Consider the following 25,823-nt stretch of genomic DNA (forward strand, 5'->3'; position numbering starts at 1 on the left):
ATTGGGCGAAAAACAAAACTCCGGAAGCACAAATGTGGAACTTCAGAAAAAAAGCGTACTGAATAAACATTGTGTTTTAAAAGTGTGAATTATTCTGGGGGGAAAAAGAGAAATACGCACATGTGCCTAAGTGCAAAATTTCCCAAAATTAAAAATGAGAGAGTTCTTTTAAACATGTGGTAGCTCTCAAGATTTAATTAATTCTCAAGGTGAGGGGAGATGCTAAATTCCTCTCGCTGGTTGAAGGTGTCAATAATTTTGTATTGATTTTCCTAGAAAGGCAATCATTTCACAGTACGCATGCCATCTGCTGCCAAAAACTTGGCAGGTTTGAATTTTGGTTCTTCGTCCGGTTTGCCAAAAACGCTGCGTGTGTCTCTGGCTCCCTCCTTGCCAACTTATTTTGGTCAAACTCTTTCGATAGGCTCCCTCCACTCCAGTCAGCGAGCATTTGGCTCAGATGAGAGCGTTTCCTGTCTCGCCCGGTGTTCCGATTCCCTCGTTGCCTTATGTTAAGAGAAATATAGATACGTACCCAAAACCCTGCAGCTGGGGTTCCCTGCACAGAGTCAGCACTGCGCAGGAGGGAGAGAGAGTGAGAGTGAGAGAGTGCGTGAGAGTAAGAGAGGGGGAGAGAGAGAGTTGGAGAGCGAGAGAGAAAGAATCAGACTTGCCACATCCCTGCCAAGGGTGAGCATTTACGCGCGATTCGGTAGCCGATCTCCAGCAGCCGTGCACCGCCATCAGGACTAATTTCATCATGAAAACTTTCAAACTCTTTATTTTGACATAAGCCGTTTTTTTCTGCGTGTGCTGGAGAGAAGAAGCCCAACTTCTACCACGGCACACCATCCGTGTCGCGGTGAAGTTATTCCATCTTCTTTGGGTGAGTAATTTTAATAGATTTCACAGCTGCAATCATGTTTCGAGTTTTTTCTTTCTTTCTTTCCCACATTTTTTTTTTGTTAATGTATGCGCTACTAGGGCTTTGCTTTGCATTTTTTGTCCCGTCGCTTATTCTGTGATTAGTATTCCGTGGACACGGATTTCCTGCGGCGGTCGCTCACAGAGATGTTTACTGTCGGCGCTTTCGTGCTGCCCGTTTCCCATCATGTGCTCATTTGCCACCACTCTCCGTCCTCTCCTGCTTGATTTCTCCAAACACTGAAGTTGTCAAGATGTTCACTCGATCTTTTCCTTTTTCTTCTTCTTTAAATTATCAAAACGCCGCTAGGTCGATTAGGGAACAGGTGCGCCCTGCGAACTTTTTCTGCATCTTGCAGGTGTCGGCAGCCAATGCGCAATTATTGATAGTTAACAGCAGGGTCAAAGAAACCAGGTCGCCTGACTGTGCAAACCTGACCAGAACAAAAGGTCTCTATAGAGAGGGATACCTGCTGATTTGCACTGCAAAGGGTCACTCAGTATAGAAATGAGCTGCAAAATCTCATTTCCCCCCTCCATCAACCTACATAAAGGAAAAAATGCCTGAAGCTTTAAAAATGAACTTATTTTCAATCATATTAGGAATTAAGACTTTTCTAAAATGAAAAGATTTGCCCTGTTTGAGGCTGAGATACCCCCACATGCTTCGAGGAAATTCATGAAACTAATAACTGCAGTGGGAATAAGCGGAACCATACCAGAAATTGGCACAGCGTTCCACTTGTTTAAGGACAAAAATGACATTATGAATCAATATACAATAAAATGACTCACTGAGATGGTACTTTTTTTCCCCCAAGTGTCTGTTTAGCTTTCAACAAAATGCCTCAAACTATCTGTGCAAATTGGTTCACTCGTGTTACTTTTATTTTTATCCTGCATGCCACATAGTCGCCATAGTGAGAGGAATGAATATACAGTTCATCAGCTGCTTGATTTATTATGTTTATTAATTCGGCGCAAGCAATTAAAGATATGATTGTTTTGTGCGTGTGTGGAACTGAAGGTCAGCATTTTCACTTCTTTTAGAACACTGTCCTAGAAATACCTACACAAACCTTAATAAAAAACAGGTGGCTTTGCTTTCTTACAGGAAAATTAATAACAGAGAGTTTTGATTTAACATTGTTCCACTTGCTGTTTGGTAGACAAACAGTGATTCAGTCTGCAAGTCTGGCATTATTTTCAGAAGTGCTTTAATATAGGTGAAAAAGGCGATTGTCTTATTCCTGGCCCTGAGCACATCCATCTACATCTTGACATCTTTTTCCGTGCAGCGTATGAAGCATACAATGTCAGTCAGCTTCTTCCAGTGCAGGATGCCAGGTGAATTTAAATGAACGCGAGATGAGATGTTAGAAATCAGCGTGAGGGACGACCACCTTTCAACTGGAGAGCTCGGGTTCAAGCTCCTGCGTCAGCAAGAGTCTGATCTGTGTGCACTGTAAATATCCTTGAAGACCCGCCAGGTATATGGCCACTGTTGCTCTGCAGCTGACCCTGTGCTCTGATTTCTTTATAAAAAGACAAGCAAGGAGAGAAGGTCTAAGAAAAATCAATGAAATGTCATGCTACTATTATTTATATGAAAACTGCTCACATACAGCTCCTTTTTTTTTTATTACAAACAGACCTTTAAATGTCACAAAACACACAAAAAGGCTAGATCTATAAGTTCTCCAGTGAATATACTGTACACCTATCACCCACAGCATTAAAATCACCTTCTCAATATTATGCAGGTTGTACTCATGCTGCCAAAACCTCCCCCCCTCTCAAAAAAAAGAAACTGCTTTGACCCATCCCACCATGTGCACAAAACCTCTGGGGGCGTCCTCTTATGTCTGGCACCATGATGTTGGCAGCAGATGCTTTGTGGGTTGTGGTGTGTGGTCCAAATGGTTCCTAATTTATATATTTTTTCCTTTCTTGTAGTTTCTTGAAATTGGGATCTGTGGAAACTGAAATATGAGTTTAAAACCGACATCTTCAGCTGCTGTTGAGAGCCTGCTGTTGTTAGGTGGTACCATTGCCATCGTGGGGGGTGGGATGGAGGTGGGAGTCTGCAAAATTGTTTAGTTGATGGGGTGGTGTACAGGCCAGACATAGACATGAATCACAGGACCCAAGGATTCCTAGAAGTCAAATGGATCGATCTTATTAAATTTACCTATCCAGTAGTTTTAATTGCGGCCGTATGCTTGTATGACACATGAATCTGTCTTTGTGAAGTGTCCCAAACCATAATTGACTTAGGTTCACAGACGTTTGTGTAGCGTGATCTGCCCCCCGGGGAGAAGACACTGCACGTTCCCAATGATGGAGGAGAATATGGATCAGAGGAAGCGTGTGACTGGTTACTGAGCGCTGTAGCACTGGTAATCCTGTTGTGAGACTGGCAAATGGGATTAGAGGACTGTGTGTAAGAGAAACAGAAGCGAGGGATGACCGGGAGGCTTTACATTCATGGCTTTATCTCACATTTTCACTTCATTTAAAGTCATCGCGTTGACAACGGCCAACCAAGAGTCGGCTTCTTCACAGGCAATCCTGTGTGTGCTTTGACCATTTTGAAAGCCTGATATTGCTAGACTGAGTGAGTCAACTTTATGATTATATCTGAATATTTTTAAAGCAAAAGAAAGAGTTTTTTTTCTGCATCGTTGAAAACTAACTGAAGCATTTAAGGGATATGGCACAAACATTGTGAGGGCTTTCAAGCAGGATGACCCACCGTGTTTTTTCAAAAAGAAGAAAAAACTGCTTTTAAATGAATAATAATGGGCAGCCTGCTATAGTGAAGGTAAAGTGCCTGTGTGGTTTCCCAACTGTGCCAGTCTCTGTGTCCCTTTGCTTTACAGTATTCCTCCAGTGTTTGGTTCCACCAGCTTACTTACTAGGGGACAAAGCATTTGACAGTTTTTTCTCTGTTGTTATACCATCATTGAGTCCCCCCCCCCCCCCCCCCCCCCACACACACACACACACACACACACACACACACACACACACACACAAAACTTAAAGCCAACTTGACATCAGCAGAAAAAAAAGAAAGAAACACCAGTCTCACAAAACGCTCTTGGTATGTTCGTCTCTGTTTGCCAGTAGTGAATTTATTTCAATCACTTTCAATTGATATAATACGCTTTAATTCTTTAAAATGATGAACAGCTTAACTGCATTGGGAAAAAATTGATTTCTCCTACTGCATGAGTTGGCTAATAACTTAAAATCAAACAGACAGTAAATCAACAGAAACTCATTAACTAAAAAGCCAATATCTGCTTTACTGAACCTGCAGTTGCACCCACAGCTGCATCAGTGTCATCTCCAGCCTCCCGTCTCTTCGTGTTCGGGATTTCGCGAAATGAGAAGCATTAACTTGGCCGCTCGGCTCACACTGACCCTGTGCCGATATTCTCTCCTACAATACCACGGCTGCAACCTGCCTTCACAACTCGTGCTGCCCTGCAGCCAGATCTGCTCCACTTTCCACCTCTACCATTAAATTGTCATGTAGAGGCAGTGACTTTGAATCTGTGTATTAATGCATATGCACACATTACAGATTTAGTATGTTTAGCATACGTGGGGTTTTTTGTGTGGTTTTTTTCACATTGAAAGCAATGGCAGATCAGAATGTTATCATAGTGTTCTGGATAAAGCTGTGCCCTGTAGTGGTTTATGTGCTTCTTGCACTTTGACCAGAAATATTTATTTAATATGCATTTTTAAAAAAAAGAAAGAGTTTCAGATGCTTTTAGAAAAATAAAAGAACGTGTTGAGGATGCTCCTCACATACAGCATACACATATGTGTCTGCAGAGGTGACAATCATGCTGTTGTCATTTCAGTATTAATTATTAGCGCTGGCTAATGACTTTGCTGTGGTGAGGTACAGCAAACGACTTCCACAGGATGTGTGGTGTGCTGTTTTTATTTTGCTTGGGGGGGCAGAGAGGAAGTAAAATGAGAACTGGAGAATCTGTGTGGGAAGACAGAGGTCACTGTATGCCAAAGCAATTACCTTCCTCATCCAGGGCCCTGCCAATGCGCTCGTAGAGGAGAGAGAAAGAGAGGTCAGTGAGGAAATAAATACATGTATGGTCAAACACTCAGTCTTCTGCACGTCTGCTTTAGAGCACCTGCTGAAGTTTAAATGGCATTCGTATCGCCTCAAGTTCATACAAATGTGCCCGAAAGCGTCGCTCCCGTGAGCCTCCTTCACAAATATTTATTGAGGGAATTTGTTGAAGTTCTAATTAGGTGTCAAATTAGACAGACAAAAGCAGCAATATTATGAAGTTTATATAATTGCTCAACTGCCAGGATGTGTTGTGACATGAAGAACATTATCTGTCAGGAGCCGATGCTTTTCTCTGCTCTGACAAGTCTTCATGTTCTGGCATCTTTGGGGATCTGTCACAGAGCGAGGATGGCAGCGAGATAGATCCCCTTGCATGTGCTCGGACCGGGCAACAGAGTGCTCGGAGTAGAGGTCAGAAGAGCCCGGGCCATCATGCTGCTGACAGCTCAGATTTATTTTTAATCCAGGCGATGAGAGCTAGCCACACAGATCATGTGGCTTGTTAGTGTTGAATGGCGAGCCCCTCCGCCATTACACTGCGATTTTACACAAAGAAAATGTGACAAAATAATGACCTTGGTGAGGGAAAAACCCAGATAATTGAGAGCCAGCTGAATGGCATTTGATTGTTATTCCACGCAGCGGCTGCTGTTTCTTTCGGTGTGAAATCTCTTGAAAAGCCAGGTCACTTTCCCTCCATCAAAGCCTTATTAACATTTTGACCTCAACCAATTGTTCTTTGTTGTGTGTGTAGGTTACAGTGTGTACATGAAGGGCGTTACATTGATTGCGTTTAACATATTTACTGTCTGCTCATTTTTGACCAATTTCTTTATGATTGGTGAAAAATGTCATTATCATTGCATCAGCAGCCACGTTACTTGCTGCCCAAAGTGGCTGCGGTCACAAAGCAATTTTGCTGACAGTCCTTCCTCTCTCCTCTCCTCTCTGTCTTTGTCTCTTTCTTTTTTTTCTCCTCTCTCTGTGTTCTGATAGGTGCCAATTATAAAGGCCCTGCATTGAAGCCTCTCCAGCCGCCAGTGACCCTGTTAGCTGGCTTTAATGTCAACGATCTGGCTCCAAAGTGGAGGGAATTACCTCACTTTTAGTCTTCAATCAGGCAAAAAAGAAGAGCAATACAGCAAAATGCAGAGCTTGACTCTTTTTCAACCCTTGTGCTCTTTTGAGGGTCTGCCTGCTCTTGCTTTCTGGTGAAACACAGGGTCAGGACTGTGTGGATAAAACCCTGAGGGTTTTGACATTTCAGCTTTTCTGTCTTTTTTTTTTTTTTTTTAATTTTTGCTCCTCTTCTGGCCTCAGTGCTTTTTGGAAAAAGCCCAAATGATCTGGTGGTGTTGCTCAGGCATATGCAGAGCCCTGGCTCTTCTGGCGCTCCTGTTTCCCTTGCAGGAGAGGAGCTGCTGGGGTCTCAATCCCAGCTCTGGGGATCTGGAGAAGTCTCCACACTCTGATCCAGACCCCTGGGATGTCCCGCACAGAAACAGACGCAGCTGGGTATGGAACCAGTTCTTCGTATTAGAAGAGTACACAGGAAATGAACCTCTCTACGTTGGCAAGGTAAGCGATCCATTAGCACAGTTTAGTGTGTTGTATATGTGCAAGAAATGTGACTGAGCTGCTGTTCAAATCAGCACCTACTTGTGTTTTTTATTTATTTATCATTTTTTTGCACGTTTGCTGCACCTGCACAATAATACACATATCAATAACTCCTTACCACAATGACCTGCAAAATCTGGGACACAGCAGGGTTTCAGAGAGTTGTACATATTCCTATTGTCCTATATAAAATGCTGAACAAATGAAAACACCAAATGCAGACAGTGTGGGAGGACATTCTGCATTTTATTGCGACAAGTTTGAAGCATGTGCTTGTGGAAACACGCAGTTTTAGTTTGGAGATCGACAAGGTAATTTGCATTGTAATCAGTCCACAGAAAAAGGTATATATATTACTCAAATGTGTCTTTTTACAGTAGGTGTTTTGCCAAGGTCCAAGCAGATAGATCAAAGTAATGCCTGTTTTGGCAGGTAAATAAGTACAAAAACCTCCCAATGACATTTAAAGCAAGGCATAAATGGCATAGTTAACGCGAGGGTACACTGACAAAGTGACTAATCATGCTTTTATGAGATGTGGCAACACTGCTGGTAGCATTTCCTTAGGTAAAGACCAATAGTGGTAAAAACATAGGCCACTTAACTGAGTAATATAGCATTAAAATACGCCTTTATAAGAAATTTTCCAGCGTTCACATTTTAAGTGCGAGACAAAACAACGCAGTGTACTTAATTATGTACAATTACAATGCAGGAAGTTATTTAGAGAACTTTAAAATTTAGTTTGTAGTTCATTCATCTTTAAACGGTGTGGAACTAGCCAGTAAAGGCTTCTAAAGGCACTCTGAGGACATGTTTATATGTGTAATCTCACACCTGTAGTTTTTGCTTAGACACAAGTAATTGTACTTCAATTACTGACATATCCATTAGTAAAAGCTTGATCTTTCAACTGTAATACTTTAAATTAGTTTAATACATTGCAGCATTACTGTGAATATTGAACAGGCTAATCCCTTCGAAAGGGGATGTTTAAAAAGACTTACCAAAGTATCTATGCAAGGCCTTTTCTAACTTGGCAGGGAATAGAAAGATTATCTATAAAGCACATTTTATACACAGAGGCAATTTTGAGTTTTTGACATGCATTGCTCTGAAAGAAATTCAGTGCAAAAAAAGTACAATATCCCCTGTGAGTGCAGTAGATAATAAGTAGAAGAATTTGTTTGAAAAAGAGATGTAAGTAGCATAAAATTGACTTATTTTTGTTGAATGGAATCACTATAGCTGAAAATGAATCATTCAAAGAGGTGCAGTCAGTGAAAAAGTAACATTCAAATCAACTTTAAGGGAAAGCCCCTCATAATGTATTTTATTAAGAATTTTTCATCGAGGTGTAAAGAAGTAAATATACTGTATACTCTATAGGTAAAAGTACCTGACATCTGTAGTGTAATACATTAATGAGTATCCACAGGTATTTTTAATCCAATACTAATGCTGGAGTAGCCTTCTGCAGAACCGTTAGTTTGCAGTGTGCAGAAGCATTGCTCCCCAGCTTTCAGCGCTACAGGATAAATGGACAGCTCCTGTTGGAAAATGGCTCTAGCGTGTGCAGTGCAAGCCAGATGGGTCTTGGATTGGTCTCCAGATCCCTGTTATCTTGGAGAATTTTCTGGTCTTATTATTAAATTAGTTTTCATCTTTCCGCTCGTCTGTAGGATAATCATTCTCATCTGCATGTATTTGCTAGTTCTGCTCTCACAAGCCCATTTCCTCGCTGTCTCTGAACTGGATTAGCGTCTCCAGCTGGAATTAGGATACATTTGACTGTCCTATTGTTCTCCTCTGTATTTTTTTTTTTTTTGCCAGAAGGCTGCTAGAGCAAAGCATCTAAATCAAAATGAGCTTATTTGTGACATTGCTGGAGTTCAGCTAAAGGTCATTTCTTGTCCGCGGTCATCTTAAATGCAGTTTTGTCTGATCTGTGTGTCCCCAGATATCTGTTACATCTGACTACTGAGGAGAGCGTTTTTGCTTGTGAACATCTGTGCCGTGTCCTTGTCCTGCGTTGCCCATTTGAAAGTTAAAAAAGAGAGGTCAGCGGCGCAGTCAGGAATTTCTAGTGCCTGTTTTCTTTTACACATTCTTGTGTCTGATTGCTTTTCTTGTTAGTAAATCCCAAAGGACATGAACAGACTGATTACTTATTCATAGATGTGTTGAGATCCGCTTATTCACATGGAATATACACAAACTCATTTGCAAGTAAGCTCCTGACTAAGAGGTCCTTTTATTTTTCCATTCAAACACTGATTCATCCTTTATGGCTTTTTTTTTCTTTTCATTTTGTAGTTTTGTAGTAATTCATCTACCAATCCGGTGTAAAGACAACATAGCAGCAGGCATGTAAAAATCAGACTGGTTACATCTTTGCATCTGACCTCATGCCCGAGCCCAAACCCTTTGAGAAATATCAAAAATCTGATTCATTGACTCCCTGCGGGCAGAGCAGGCTGCCTGGGAGCTTGAGAAGCTGTCACATTATTTGTTCCCTGAGATCATAGTTGTCACGTAGTGTGTGTTTGTTTGATGTCGCAAGGGCACACTGCTGCTGTAAAAAAGCGTGGGTGGGACACCCTGACCTTGTGACTCAGTGTGAGTGACATGGAAGGTCCTGCCATGTCACGAAAATGACCTTACTGGAAATGAATTCTTCATAAATAAAAAAAGAATAAAGTTACAGCGCTAACACACACAGCCCTAAAATTCCCGGCAGGTTATAAGCAACAACACCAGAGTGGCACAACCAGTAATTGCTTTTGTCAGAAGTATCCGGATATCTAATATGACGAACAATAGGAATCCATGTCCAAACAATGATCCAGTCACAGCACAATTTGGCCATTTGTTTGGCTGGAAGCAAAGGCAAAAATGATATAGTCAGTAGGAAATAGGAAGTTATCACTTTGGCCTGGCTGCTCCCCGTATCTGCAGTCTGCTTGGCTTTAATGCATTCTGTCAGATTCTGAATTTCACAACCAAATGTCTCATTATGCCTTGGCACTCAGCCTCGGGTAAGTGTACTGGCCTGGAATCAGCGGCAGTCAAATCAAGCCAGTGGAAATATACATTAAAGAACCTCAAACTACACAGCCTCCACCGCAAATTGTCAACACACTTATTTAAACAAGTGAAAACGCTGGAACAAGTCATCCACTTAACAAACGCTTACTGGTAAACATGATGTGATGCGCATTTCCTGCGGGGTGTTCATGTGGCTAAATATTTGCCTGTGTTGAAACAGCACTGTGTGGCATCTGCTGAATAAGCGGTGTTAGGAGGTGTGAAATTTTTTTAGATCTTTGTTTTTGTTAATGCATCAACATCACTCGCCTCGCAATTCGGAACACTTTTTCCATGTTCAATAACTTTTCTAAATCCACTCCCACATGCTATTTTTCATGGATCTGTTTGTGTTTGAGGAGCGAGAGAAATTTGCAGCCTTTGAGGCAGAGTGCTGCTTCACATCACAGGAGGTACTGTCACGGTTCTGGGTCCGTTGGACCCAGTATTTTGAGTTTATTATGTTTTGGTTTATTTCTGCTTCATGGATTGTTTTCTTCTCGTAGTGATGATGATGATTATTATTTCTTGTTTCTGTTTATCCGTGCTTAAGGATTTGTTCTCAGTTATATCTCACGTTTAATTTAGTTCAGATTCCATGTGTCATTCTGTCTGTCTCTCAGTGTAAAGTCTGCATGCTTGTTTTGTAATTCATGTTTCCTGTTTTATTGTGAAAGTCTTTGTCTTATATTAGTGTGTGCAGCTTAGCTCCCCCGTCTCGTTAGCCCTGATCTCTCCCAGCTGTGTCTCCCTCCTGTTGCCGATTCCCCCGTTACTACCCTGTGTATATAAGCCCTGTGTTTTCCCATGCTCAGTGTCGCGTCGTACCCTCAGAATTATGCCTGTGTGTCCTTGGTCTCAGTGATCCATCCTCACTCCATGTTTGTTTTTCTGCCAGCAATAAAGCTGAGGTTTTTTGAGTTTCAATTCTGTGTTTGAGTCCTGCATTTGGATCCTCATCTCTGCCTGCCCGCACACAGAGCCCTGACAGGTACAAGCGCACAGAAGCAGCCCTTGTGCTGAACCGCACTTATTTATAGCGATGTCTTCAAAATTAGCCATCTAACTAACCATCCGAGTAATGGATGGACCAATTTCACCTTATAATTCAAGCGGCAGTTGGGCAGCAGTAGCCGGGGCTCTTCGGCTACACTCAAAAGCATTTCTTTCAACACAAATAAAAGAACCCTTACGAAGAGCAAAAGACTAGAAGCCGTCTCTTGATGGAAACATCTCTGGCGCTGAGCTATCAAATGTACAAAGGTGCCGGAAATTCAACAAAAGAAACAGAATTTTCCGTTTTTTTGTGCAACAAGCGTTTGTTGTGCTTTTTATTTTTGCAACTTCCACTAGATATTTTTTCATGTGCGTGCATTATGAGTTATTTGTGACCCGACATCGGGAACTCGGTGTTCGGAATGACAGTAATTCAGCTTAATAATCAAACAATATGCATCGTGGGCAGCAGGGACAGTCCCACAGATAATTACACCAGAGTGAACATAATGTGTTACTACTCAAGCCACTTCATTAGCATTCTTTGGAGTGTTCACTGTCAAATGGGTTAGAATCATAGCGCACAGGCAACTTGCAAAGGTCAGCCTCACTAGCGTCTACTCACACTTGCTGGTGCCACAAACACCGCACAGCTGGGGAGTGGTGAGAGCAGCCTGTTGAGTCGGAGAGGAGGGTGATTCAAGCTGACACGGGGACATCATACACACAAGGGACAAGAGCTCACATAGTTGGGAGCTCGAGAGGCATCCTGGGGCCATCTGAGATAGTGGGAAAGCCGTTATTCAAGCCAGAGAATCAAAGAAGATAAAAACAGCAGTGTAAACCAGACAGTAGGGTAGTTATCAGCAGGGTAGGGGGGAAGACAGGATGGGGACATTGTTTACTCTTGGACTCTCTCACACATATAGGGCTGAAGTGAATATCAGCAGGGCAATTTTTAAAGCAAATTTGGTGAAGTTTGACTTAAAGTCTAGAAGGAGGTTGGGACAAAGTCAGGGCAAAGCCGTTTATATGAGGTTGAGGGCAAAACAGACGACAAGCTGCACATGCAAATCATCAAAGAACACAGCTAATAATTTAAAGTAAGCTAAGTTGACTTTAGTGGCTGGGGTCTGACCAAAGATCTCCTAAATAGACATGAATTTTAGCAGCAAGGTTGCAGAGTTTCATATAGTTACAGAATTTGCCAAACAAGGTAATTGACCCTTAAACCAAACACAGGCTGGCTGTGAATGGCAACAGGTTGGATGTCTGCAAACATATGATTACATGTGGACAGGGGTTCAGTTTTATGCCCTTATTTGCTTTCTGGAGAGAACTTTTTGGTTTCACTTAAATATGAAGCTGTGGCCACCAGCATGTTTGCTTTGCTTAGCATAAACACTGGGAACAGAGTGTAACAGCTAGCTTGGTAGCCAGGTAACAAATTCAATTTACCAACACCCCTAAGGCTCACTAATTAACATCTTATATCTAGTTTGTTTAATTTGTGTAAAAACTGAACTGTATAAACGACGGTTAGACAGAGGGTGATGTGCCAGGGTATTTCTTGGCTGTTAGCAGTTGCTTGGCGACCAAGGGAGGCTCTAGGAAGTTACCATGCCTGGCCAAGGCCTATTCTGGTGAAAAAGTGCATTCACCAAAATAGCATACTATTCATTTGCCACGAATAACCACAAAGGTTCCAAATCAGAGACAGGCAATGACGTGTCGGTTTTGGAGTAATACAATAATGCTGTAGAAATGAGTTTCTGTAAAGCTGAAGTTACGCCACTTTGCATGTCTTTGCATCCATTTTTGTTTGGGAGGAGGGGTGGGAAGGATTAGGATCTTGTTTCAACAAGCTGAAGTAGTACAAGTAGGTTCTGCACTACACTATGAGAGGTAGTCTAGTTCATTTATTTATTTAACTTTTGTCGATTCTGACCTGAAAACAAGTCAGATCAAGCTTTAAAATTAGGGAAATTAAGTAAGATGTCATTAAGTTTGCACACACACTTGTGGACAGGTTTATTTGACTTACTTTAGCTGGTTACACCTCCAATCAGGTGCAATTTAGAGAATTGTTAATTCTGTGGTGTCCAACAAACTATACTAAATGAATTAAACTGTTTAAAGCAATAAAATTGATTAACTGTAATCACACAACAGATTAGGCTTCATTTAAATTTGATCTTTGATATTTGACTTCATGCAAATATAGACAATCTCTGCACAAAGGCGGTTTTAATGCATAACATAATGGAAGAGCCAGGGCATTTTTAAAAAGGTGGCCAGCCCCATACCATTACTTACAGTACACTGCAGTAGCCTTAAAAGTGATGTCTTGCTCTTTTTATTTATTTATTTATTTATTTATGTATTTATTATTTTGCTATAAGGTAGATCCTGCCAATCTATCATTTTTTAGGTACCTACTCTTATTAACATATTGACATATATTATTAGCATAATTTCCTCTGGGATTAATAAATTATTCTGATTCTGATTTTGATAATTGCTTATGGAGGTATGACAGCAATTTGCACCATGTACATTGCGAAGTACACCATGAGGATTCTTTTGGAGGTTGTTAAAGTTGTTTTTTATCGAGCTGTTTATAAAGCTTACAGGATAATTGAGTTTAAACAGGTGGGTGCGCTGTCTCTGAGGGAAAACCACAGTGAAAGGGTTCTATGAATATTTGTGCAGCCTATGATGGGCTTCACAGCTTGTTGTTTGGTGCGGTCAGAGTTTTGCGGTGTGGCCACCTCTACAGTTCACTTAGACTATTAGAATATATTTTAGTTCTAACCTGCAGGACAAATGTTACGATTTGTTTTGAAGCACACAATTTGGATCTGAGGATATTTAAAATAACATCTGATGTGAAGCCCTGAATGATCAATAGTGAGTTTTTTCCTCTTTGTGCATCTTGGCTGTTAATTTATGTTTTGAACATGCTTATTTTTCAGAGGGAGAACTCCAGAAATTGCTGGGCATGGAGACTGGTTTGATAACATTTTCTGAAGTCGGGATTAGAGTTTAACAAGATGCAAATGTTTTTGTTCCTGCTGAGACTGTGAAAGCTGTTGCAATCTGTCCATTTGACTTCAGCTTTTGAAACTGGTGCTTTTCACATACAGTGCATCAAATGAACCACAGGATTTAAAACATGGTATATTTTATTCATATTTATAAAAAAAAAGGGAGAGAGAAAGAAAATCAAGATGTTAAAATGTTGTTGGCTTTATTCAGAGTTTACTTGAACATTTACACAAGCTGTTTGTATTAGATGTTTGCCTTTTAGGTGTTGCATTTAAAGCCTTGATTTACTCATTCTCCTCTCGTCTCATCCTTCAGCAGTATTTTTCAGTTTGATGGTGGGTAAAAAAAGACGTATGTGATTTCCACATTAGGATACGTTGTGTAAGAAAAACTGACTTTGTCACTGCTGGTTATGTTTTAACCCAGTTAAATATTAGGGGATATTGTAGGCGGAGGGAAGTTGTTGTGTATTTTCTTTCTGTATCTTTTTATGTGCATTTTTTTTTTTATCTGAATACGGTCTAGCTGAAGTTTCCTGAAGTGCTGATGTATTGAATTTTCGACATCCCCAACAGGTTTGATCTTGAATAATTCAAGAGAGGTCCTCAGCCTGCGCTCAGAGTATAGATGTATTATGAATAACTACAAAAGTTAAGTTTTTAGTTCTCTCTATTTTTCCTCTACAAAGTGGATAACAAGTGGCCTGGAGACTTTTGCAATTGGTAGAATAGGGTTATCAAGAATTCTTCTCTACTTCAGTGACTAACGCAAGCTTAACCTTCATACAGGCAGTTCATGTATTACAAAAAAGTTGGTTAACTTATGGTGTCTTCTTCCTTATAAAAGAGCTTGAGGAGTCTTAAGTATGCATGGGAAGATAATTCACCCGCCCTGAAATATATAGATATACTGTCTTTATTCAGTTGGAAAGTGAGGCAGTCAGTAGGTGGACATGTTAGTCAGCTATGCACAGAGCCTACTTGACTATTCTCCTCATAATGTAATGAAACTGTGCATCATTTTTATTTATTTTTTATTGACTGATCCGTAGCTTTTGATACTGTGTAAAATAAAAGCATTTTTTTCTCCTTTGTATCTGGAGTTAGTCTGAAGGGCTACTAGGCAGAATCCATGAGGTCTTACAAATGTTTCCTTAAACTGAGATTGTACATCGATATTGAGTTTTCCCATCTTTATCATATCTTCTGTACTCCAGATACCTTCAGAGAATTGTTCATTGTGTCAAGTGTATTTTGAGATGAGTTCATTATGTATTAGCCAGTGTTGCTTGGGGGGGAGGGGGGGGGGGTTAAGTCTATCAAAACTCCATTCAATTTGATTGAAAAAAATAAAAACACAAAAGCTCTATGCTAATCTGATTGTTCCCCACTTCCAGAAGAAGTCTAATTTCAGAAACAACATATCTGAGTCAAAAAAACAGGTTTCTTATTTTGGGTTAATCAGAATCAGAATCAGAATCAGAAAGGGTTTTATTGCCAAATGTTGAGCAGGTTTACAACATTAGGAAATTGCTGCGGTGCTTCAGTGCAAACATAGTGTCATAAATAGCACTTAAATAGACATGAAAAAAATAAAAGTAGGAATAAGAATTAAAAGTGCTACGTAGAAAGATATGTGCATGAGATATACATGAGATATATACATGAGAATAAGAATAGAGTGCTACGTGGAAAGATATATACATGAGTGCAGGTGGTGATCAGTGCCAAACATGGAATGGTGCAGTGACACAGCGTAGGGTCATGTGTTAGTGGCGGGGACAGTCATATGGTTATTGTTCATGTGTCCAACAGCAGAGGGGAAGAAACTGTTCTTATGGCGAGAGGTTCTGGTGCGAATGGACCGGAGCCTCCTGCCTGAGGGGAGCAGGTCAAACAGACTGTGTCCAGGGTGAGAAGGGTCAGCTGAGATCCGAGCTGCACGCCGCAATGTCCTGGAGGTGTACAGGTCCTGCAGAGATGGGAGTCTGCAGCCAATCACCTTCTCAGCAGAGCGCACAACACGCTGCAGTCTCTGTTTGTCCCTGATAGTGGCTCCAGCGTACCACACGGTGATGGAGGAGGCGAGGATGGACTCGATGATTGCAGTGTAGAACTGCATCATCGTCCGTGTTGGCAGGTTGAATTTCTTCAGCTGCCTCAGGAAGTACATCCTCTGCTGGGCTTTCTTGATGACGGAGGTGATGGTGGGCTCCCACTTCAGGTCCTGGGTGATGGTGGTACCCAGGAAGCGGAATGAGTCCACAGAGGTGATGGGGGTAATAATAATAATAATAATAATGGATTGGATTTACACTCAACAAAAATATAAACGCAACACCTTTGTTACTGCTCCCATTCCCCATGGGATGGACGTAGAGACCTAAAATTCATTCCAGATACACAATATAACCATCCCTCCCAAACAGTGGTCACAAATCAGTCCAAATGTGTGGTAGTGGGCACATCTGCTATATTGAGATAATCCATCCCACCTCACAGGTGTGCCACATCAGGATGCTGATCTGACATCATGAGTAGTGCACAGGTGTACCTCAGACTGCCCACAACAAAAGGCCACCCTGGAATGTGCAGTTTTTTTGCGCTATTGGGGGTCTGGGGACCCAGAACCGGTCAGTATCTGGTGTGACCACCATTTGCCTCATGCAGTGCAACACATCGTCGCATGGAGTCTATCAGATTGTCAATTGTGGCCTCCTCTAAACATATTGATAATTGCCCCCCAAAAATACTAAAATTGAGACTTTATGACCCAGGGGTTAATGTCACATTAGCTAAATCCATATTTTAGACTATACGGTTAACACTAGAGCTAATGTAAAAATGTTACTTTTACAAATCACACCAACCACATTAAGCATTGCTATGTACAGTAGCAGATTATGAGAGCCAATTTAAATTTGAGTATCACAAAACTGTGATTAATACTGAAAGTCTTCTTACATCAGGCTTCTTTCTCTTCGTAAATGGCTGAAGGGATAAAAATAAACAACTTACATTACTTTCTCACCTTAACCTGATTACTCTCAGTAATCTGCTTTTTTTTTTTATCTCCCTTTGTGTCTCTGTGTGTGTCCAAGTATGTGTGTTGAAACTGCAGCTATGCCAGAGTAACTTGAAGTCCTCCACCTCCTCCCATTCTCTCCACACACTCAGTTTTTTCCCTACCCTGCCCCCACACCCTCCACTAGACATTTCCCATCCAATAGATGAAGGGACCCTAATATGCTAAAACCGGGGATGCATTGGCCACCTCTCGCTGTAATTAAATTCAGTCATAATGAATCATAGCCCTTAATCCTAAAACAGGCTATATTTCCACTGGGAGGAGAAATGACCTACATGTACTGGAAAAGCTCTTGGTATAGCGTTTCTATGTCTTCCTTTCTTGGCGTCCTTTCTGAAAGCATGACAAATGCTCACAAACCTTACTTTGAACTGTGTTAAAAGTAAACGACAAGTGTTAGCATGCCTATTTCCATATCAGTGCTGTTCATTTATATACATATGGCACAGGGCATACTTAACAAAATCAGGTAGCAGCTTCAAACACCTCATAACAAGTCATGCCACACTGCAGGTTTTTCTAAAAAAAATGTAGCCAAATCTTCTTTCGTGCATTCTTTATGTTCAGCTGATGGTATGTGACTTGTGTAGCAATTTGATGTCCAACAGCCCTTTAGCTTTATATAGAAGAATTTGTGCATAGTAACATGAGGCAATTAGGGTATTGTATGAGCCAGTCATCAGACTAATGTCCATGATTCACAATGGAGCCTGTATACCTTTGCTCTAAAAGGCGTATTTCATCATTTGCAGACAGTGTTGGTTGCGGCCCAAGATACTGTCAGTACACTGTGTAAAATATGCACTTGGTAGCGGGAGACCAGAAATAGAATGCATACTTTGTTTGCCTACAGATAAGAAAGAAATGCTGAATTTTGTTGCAATGGAGAGAAATCCATTAATTATGAATTGCATCTTTGTTTTTGTGGTTGAATCACCGTGTTGAAGTCATTAGTCGTTCTTTTTTAATTGCACATTGTCACTAATTGCATCACAGAATGTCAAATTTCACCTTTTAAATTCAGCTTTTATTTCGCCTAATAATAGGGTTGCACTATCATTCATGTTTAACTGAGAGCTGAAAAAACAGGTCGTTTTTCATCTGTACAGATTGCATGGTGTTGTTGAGGAATCATATACGAAGACTAAGGCCTAATTTACACCTGGTGTTAACATGTGGTGGATTAATGACATCCGCACGCTTGTGCATTGACACCTGGCAGGAAAATGCTTTCTCATTATCTTGATCTGTCTGCATTGTAATCAAAGATCACTTGCGAAATGAGGCAGAGTTAGCAGCAGTGCCACTTGCTGCTATAATTTATTTTGAATTCATTTTTTGTAAGGAAAGACTTGCGGTGACTAATAGGAAGGAAGCAGAAAGCAACAAGAGCTGGAATTATGTGACCTTTCAACTAGTTTCAACTTTAGTTGGTTTAAGAATGTGGTCACACTGCAATAATTGCCTTTACACCTGGGTAAAATACCATCACAGTGGAAACCATGCCACCTCCACATGTATTCTGAATTGTCCCACCTTGCATAGACACAGTTGAATGAAAAAGAGTTGTGTGCAAGTCCAAGAGAATAAAGAGTCTGTATTTAGAGATCTGTACTTAGAGTACAATGCTAATACTTTGCTGCTTTGCTGATATGAGAATCCATCAATGTTCAGCATTTTAGCATCAATTATATTTACAAAAAAAGCTAATTAGAAATAATTTGATGTCTGGGGCCTGGATCTCCTCCATGCCTGCTTCATGCCCTGGGGGACGGGGCTATGGCTCGCTACATCCTCTTGCAGACCATTACATGTGGAAACCATTTGAATACAAGCGCGCTGATCCACACAGGTATGCACACGGGTGTTCACTGCTCGTAGACTTAAATTACACCTTTCTTGGCTGCTACTGCACATTGTGCGCTGTCTGTCCTGCGTGCTGCACAACAACATTGAATATTTAGTATTTACTGCTGTTTACACTTAGCTAGATTAATGCGATGGTGTTGTGTTTAGTATGTTGCTTTGGTTTTTTTTTGCTTGTTTTCTATTCTTCTTCTCTCAACAGGTGATCCAGGAGATTTTTTTTCTCCCCCCCTTTCTCACTGTCCCTCTCCCCTTCTGTTTTTCTTTTCCTTCCTCTTTTTTTCTCCCTTTCCTATCCCTCACTCATGTCTGTCCCGTCTGTAACATCTGAAAATAAAATATAATAAATAATAAAAACAAAGGTCGATCAAATGGACCAATACGGCAATGCCACGATGATCCATTTGGTAAAGTAAATCCATTGGGTATCCTTGTTGGTCTTCAGACAACAATTCTGATGGCTAAAGAACCAAATGGGACAGGCAAAAAAAAAAGGAAAAAAAAAAGAAAGAAATAATTTGATAATAGATTTACTTAGAATAATTTTTTTTTTAAATATTTATTTTTAATTTTTAGCCTTTATTGACAGGAAAGCAAGAGTAACTGGCACACAGCCCAGGACAGTCTCAAACACAGGCCTCTGCAGTAGACCTCCGCAGTGGCATGGGTCACCTACGCCAGCGGTCCCCAACCCCCAGGCCACGGACCGGTACTGGTCCATGTCATTTGGTACCAGGCCGCAAGAGTTGAGGCTTGGGTGTGAAATTTATGGTTTTCAGGGTTTTTATCGTTAACTCGGTTTTCCTGGGTCTTTTCCCGTGTTGTAGTTGTGTCTTATTTTGAAAGAAATGTTAGCACGTTACCGTAGCGACCAGAGAGCATTAAGGGGCAGAGAGAAGGATGTTACTCTCAATGTTGTTGGCGCATTTTCAGGAGGACGCTGCTAATAAAGTTACACAATTACACAGTGAATTTGGGTTTATTATTATATTTACAAAATACCACAGTTTTTGTCTTGGTCGTATCATTTTATTTTGTTGTATTTATCCACGACACCTTAAAGCCCGGTCCGGGAAAATATTGTCTGGCATTAAACCGGTCCGTGGTCCAAAAGGTTGGGGACCGCTGACCTACACAACCAAGTGAGCTATACCGGCGCCTTATTATAAATAGGAATTTTATTGCAATCCACCTTTAACCTACTAAAAACATACCCAACATACACTAAGACAATAAGCTGTATCCTTTTTTCCCCCAAAGGTATTTAATTTAAAGGCTAATTGTAATCACCATGTTCCTTGCACTCTCCTTATCTAAGATGAAAATAAAACACAAAAACCTGCGTAGCATTTAGCACTCGGATACTTTAGTGAAGAAAATGAACGCTCGTCATTACTGACTCCACATGATAGGATAGGATCACACTTTCACAACCCACGGCTAATTTATAAAACCATAACAACAATAACAGCACTGAAAAGTGCTGGTGGCTGAATCAATTCTCTTTCAATTTCAGGGACAATGGGGTTAAGTGGATCTTAGCTGGTGCAGATAATGTTTAGTCGCAGTGTTTTTTTCTTTGCATTTTTGGAAGTTTTTTAAATGCTGATACAAACCAAGGACATTGACTGTGTGTGAATTTGCTTTTAAATGAGCGATCTCTTTCTTCTTTTTCCTTTTCTTCTTTTTATATAAATGTGAGTCTACGGTAAAAAATGTACCTTTACATAAAAAAGTCAACTGCTTTTATGACTGTATCAGAACTACGCGTATTAAATGGCTTTCATTCAAAAGAACATCAGCCTTATGCTGACAATTTGCTGTGGCCTATGGACAATGAAAGGTAAAGGTGCTAGACACATTATTTCCCTTCTTTTCAGATCAAATTCCATCCCTTTCAGTTCCTTTTTGCTTCCATTTTGACACACACAGCTGAAATTCTGTTAAATTTAGCTGCTGCGGAGAAGTTTGAGGGATTTCTGTGAAGATATCCTGTTCTTGGAACCAAGCCCATTCATTTTCTATGGCGGAGATGAGTTCATAGTCTGACAGTGTTAAATTATGCTGCGGGGCTAAGGCTATGCAAAGACTATGGGGTGATTCAGAGATGGATTGGGCTATGATCTAAGGTTGTTATTGAATTTGGCTCCTGATATCCCTCAGAATGAAGAATGGAGTCAGGAGAGTGATTTGCTCCTTTTTTTTCTTGGTGCGAGACTAAATATATTCACTACTGGAGGGATTGTGTACACATCAAAAGTCTTCCTTCCCTAAGGCCCTCTCATGTTGGGGTTTAATAAGGTATTTTATTGTTTGAAGTAGTACTGCTTGTTTGAGTTGTTTATAATCCCTTTGGATCGTAGCAGCACAGTCGGTAGTGTAAAAGAGATGGCATTATTCTTGTTTTCTTTTCTTTTTCCACAGCACTGGGCTTTCGTTACATTTTATAAAGCAGGTAGGCTTTTTTTATTCTTTCTCAAAAGAACTGGGGAAAGCTGGGGTCACAGGGCACATGCTGTACTTCAATGCCAGTTGCAGATGATTGACTTTATGCCTGACTATTGCATATAGGCGCTGCAGAGAAGAGAAGGAGTCAAGGTAAAGAAGCTCACGTAACAGTAACAGTCCTTGAATGTATTATAGTGAATGCATTGTGTCTGGTCTCTCCACCTGGTTGAGGCACTGGAATCGTGCCTGTCCCATTTATGTCGTTCTAGCATTTAGCAGTCTTTTGTACTGCTGTGTATTCTCCTGCTTGTGCAAAGTTTCCACTCCTGAGCTTTGGGAAAAAAAGCTTACCAATTTCTGTGTTTAAAAATAGTATTAATTACAATCTTTTAAAACAGTATCAAACACAATTAGACATTGCATTATATCTAGTATTGTGAATTCTTTGATACAACTAAGCGTAAATTTTGTGACATTTTTCTGGCAAAACTATCTAGAGTTGCTAAGCCAAGCAATCTTAGTCCCAATAGAACAACAAAAATTTCATTGAGGCAGACTTACTTTCTGACTACACCTTGGCCCTGTGCTTCGTACGTCGCTCACTACATCCAAGATCAAATGAAACATCCAAGACCAAACTATCGCGCTAACCGTGAGCTCGCTAATCCGGTTCCCCGAACACACCTGCTGTTGACGATTAGTACAGCTGGATGAAGTAATGTGCGATCACTGGGTGTCGTAAAAGGGGATACGCATCGATAGCAGAAACAGTGATCGGCAACCCTCTGATTGGTCGGCGAAAATGTCGAAGGGGCGTGCTCGGTATTTTCCGGCAGCAGAGCAAGAACTCATGAGTGAGGGATGTCAGGAGTTTCAGAGTTTAATTAAAACGCAAGAGAACACTGCAAAGGCTGCAAAAGCAAGGAGAGAGGGCTGGCAGAAAGTTGCTGACAAATCAGACTCGTAGGTAATTTAATAATAATAATAATAATAATGGATTGGGTTTATATAGCGCTTTCCAAGGCACCGAAAGCGCTTTACGATACCACTATTCATTCACTCTCACATTCACACACTGGTGGAGGCAGCTACGGTTGTAGCCAGGCTGCCATATCGCGCCATCGGCCCCTCTGGCCAACACCGGTAGGCGGTAGGGTAGATCTATCATATGACACGATATTATCCAATATTATATGGCATTACATTACATTATAATACGTTATATTATATCCCCTTTCACATTAGAGCCACAACAGGACCCACAAGAACATGGGAACAAGTAAAAGTGGAATACAGGAGTATTCTACAGAATGGTAATATTTATCTCTTAGGTTGCTTTTCGTCTCTTGGCAAGGTAATACTGGCCTGTAATACTCTGTTAGTTTGTTCATCACAGCAACCAAGAAAAGGGCAGAGCAAAAAAAGACAGGTGGTGGTCCTGCACCCCCTCGTCAACAAGTTGGTTAAGTAAATAATACCCTCACGGGAATATCGATATCTCTCAATGAGCACACTGTCGCGCTGAGCTAAAGGATCCTGTCTATCCCGCAACATACGCTGTATTCTGAGGACTCTCCTTATCAATCTTGCACCTTCCGCAATGGGTTGGTCGCGTATACGGACAGGACATGGCTGCGACAGGCTTCCCAAATCCACCTTCGCTTTTATAGCCGTGGTCTCTCATCTTGATTACACGAAGTAATTTACAATTACTACTCTGAAATATGAATTACATCTGTAATAATCAAATACATGTAATAGAATGTTAATAGTACATTTCCCTTTTTTTAGGGACTGACCTGTATGTATCTGTGTGACATCAATAAAAGGATCAAGTGCTGCATTATCTTTAGTTACAGTGATGTTATTTATTCATGGTGGAACAGTGGCGGAATATCGCTGTTGCTTTCGTATGATGACGCGGACATACCTGCGTGGCCGCGATCTAATCCTGTTTACATAAAGTAAATCTGCTCCCCAGCAGGTTTACGCTTACGGCTCTGTTGCTATGACAGCAAGTCCCGGATGGGCTTCGGGGAACCGAACGATCCAGGATCACGCGAAATCGTCAACAATCTAATCCAGCTAACTCACTTAGCGAGGTACGAAGAACAGGCCCCTTCTCTCCTCTGGCAGCAGCTGATTATGTATTGCACGTATCAAGCACGTCATTATCAAAACTGAAGCATCCAGCGTCTTACCTGTTCCCAAGTCATATCCAGGGAGTGGAGACTGGTTTAGATTCTGTGCTTCATTACATTAAAATTTGACTTTGCCACGTGTTTCTGGTATGTCACAGGTCTATACAGGTTTTCCAGAAAGGAAAAAAAATAAAATAAAAAATGCGGCAACACGGTGGCACGGTGGTTAGCACTGTTGCCGCACAGCAAGAAGGTCCTGAGTTCAATTCCAACATCAGGCCGGGGTCTTTCTGTGTGGAGTTTGCATGTTCTCCCCGTGTTTGCGTGGGTTCCCTCCGGGTACTCCGGCTTCCTCCCACCGTCCAAAGACATGCACTTAGTGGGGATAGGTTAATTGGATAACCCAAATTGTCACTAGGTGTGAATGTGCGAATGAATGAGAGTGCGAATGGTTGTCTGTCCCTGTATGTTGGCCCTGCGACAGACTGGCGACCTGTCCAGGGTGTACCCCGCCTCTCGCCCTATGACAGCTGGGATAGGCTCCAGCGCCCCCCGCGACCCTGAAAAAGGATAAGCGGAAGCGAATGGATGGATGGCGAATGGATGAAAAAAAAAAATGCTCAAAAGGCCTCAAATAAATAAATAAATAAATAAATAAAAAAAACGTGGTTTACTTGCAACTTACATGCAAATATATATGGATAACAAAGAGCTCTTCTTTCAAGGAAGATCCAATTTTCTTGCATGATTAGTTGTAAACTAGATGCTTCTTTCTGAAGCATGCAGAACAGATTCTTAATGAGTTCTTAATCACGCCAAGTTTTAAAGCAATTGATTACAAAATATTACAAAATGCTGCTAACATTTTCAACTGTCATTTAAATTTTGAAGAGGCATGCAGTGTTTAATAATACAGAGTGAGAAATCTGTTCCTTTAGGTTTAAATCATGCAGAGGACAAGCTGTAGCACATACCTAGATGAGTGAGAAGTACAACTCCATTGTGGCCATCTGACAGGAAAGAAAAATTGGCACTCTGTGTGATACAGTATACGAGCACAGTTTGACTTTAAACTCAAGCAGAGAGATGTGTCATAGATTTGAAATAGACTGAGAACATACATATATTACACTTGACTCTGTTCCTGAGCTGAAAATTGGTTCACTTTTCAGTTGACAGCAGCAGTACAATTTTCTGTGCAAAAGCTTAGAGCTGCAGCGATTAGAAAGAAAGCGAAATAATACAATATTATCTAGTTTGATTATCTATTAATCACACACACCAAAAAAAGCTCTTTCAGCCTCACAAATATATAGTTTACCAGCCGTATTTTTAGTGTTTTCCCAGTGAACAAAAACATCACCTGAAGACATTACAACAAAGAAACATTTTCATTTTTCTTTGACATTTTCAAATGAAAACAAAGTGTTTGCATATTAGCTGATTAGGTGCAGAGCTACCCAAGTTCACACTAACCTGAATTACAAATAAGAGTCATGTCTTGGAAATGAATCTGTATTAATTGCAAGAGCTTTGGCAGAAGAAAAAGGGTAGTCCTTAAACTAAAATCTGCCCCTATTCCAAAACGTACTTCACTCACGTTTATCAGTGTTGCATGTGTAGGTATGAAAGCACAATGTGATATAGTGCGTGTGTCGTAGTTATTTAAGAGACGGGAACAAGCATACACAAATATGATATAGTGCGGTCATTGCTGACTGCGAGCTGTAGGCTTTCATGATAATTAGCCGCTGACTGTAATGCAGCTACGTAAATGCGCTGTGGGATCATTTGTGTCTGGTTTATTTGCTGTAGATGATCAGATCTACTTTACATGGCATCCCATTAATTTAGGTACATTATTTAAAGTACATGATTAACATGGCATTCAGCCTATTCAATATACACATTTAAATGATACATGTGGCGTTTGAGTAAATCATTTGGTGTTTCTAGTCTTGTTAATTTTACTTTCTGACCTGAGACAAAATAGGCTGATTTTATTAGGTGTAAATTAAATTCTTTGTCTTCACCTTCCAAATTAGCACACTGGGTTAGAAGTTTGTCTGAAACTGTTATGAGGTCGAACTTCTCTATCTAAAATCTTGACAGATATTAATACTGACAGAATTTTCAAACTACCATGTCCACCAGTGGATTTAATTTACGACAAGGAAAATCAAAATCTCGACTTTCCCCAAGACTCTTGCTCTGTCCTTTTTTGATCTCCTTTTTTGTTTGTTGGGCTCCCCATCTATACATAAAATCAGCTGCTTTCCAGCCTCAGGTATGTTGTCTGTGCATTCAGGGAAATCAATTAGTGAAGCAGACCAGAAGACAAAGTCAGCCAAAATTAAACAGAGAAAACTCTTTGTACAGTGCTCGCACTGAGGATTAATAATGGATGGTAGACATGGTTTGACCTCTGTACTGAAAAAAAATGAGCATAAGTAAATATATCTCACCCGAGTGAGTTACAAATGTGTTGCTCTTTC

At 40.8% G+C, this 25,823-nt stretch overlaps 1 protein-coding gene across 1 annotated transcript in view; it reads left to right on the forward strand.

Moving 5' to 3' along the window:
- Window positions 1–591: 591 nt before the first annotated feature.
- The window catches only part of LOC308385940 (cadherin-7-like), a 123,553-nt gene continuing 98,321 nt past the window's right edge, over window positions 592–25,823 (forward strand). Inside the window, exons 1-2 of the mRNA XM_080865155.1 lie at window positions 592–886; window positions 6,032–6,613. Of these exons, the coding sequence (XP_080721281.1) occupies window positions 6,377–6,613 (237 nt within the window). The 5' untranslated portion in view covers window positions 592–886; window positions 6,032–6,376. The remainder of the gene's footprint in view (window positions 887–6,031; window positions 6,614–25,823) is intronic.

Source organism: Rhamphochromis sp. 'chilingali' (assembly GCF_963969265.1).
Source record: "Rhamphochromis sp. 'chilingali' genome assembly, chromosome: 18".
NCBI classification, from domain to species: Eukaryota; Metazoa; Chordata; class Actinopteri; order Cichliformes; family Cichlidae; genus Rhamphochromis; species Rhamphochromis sp. 'chilingali'.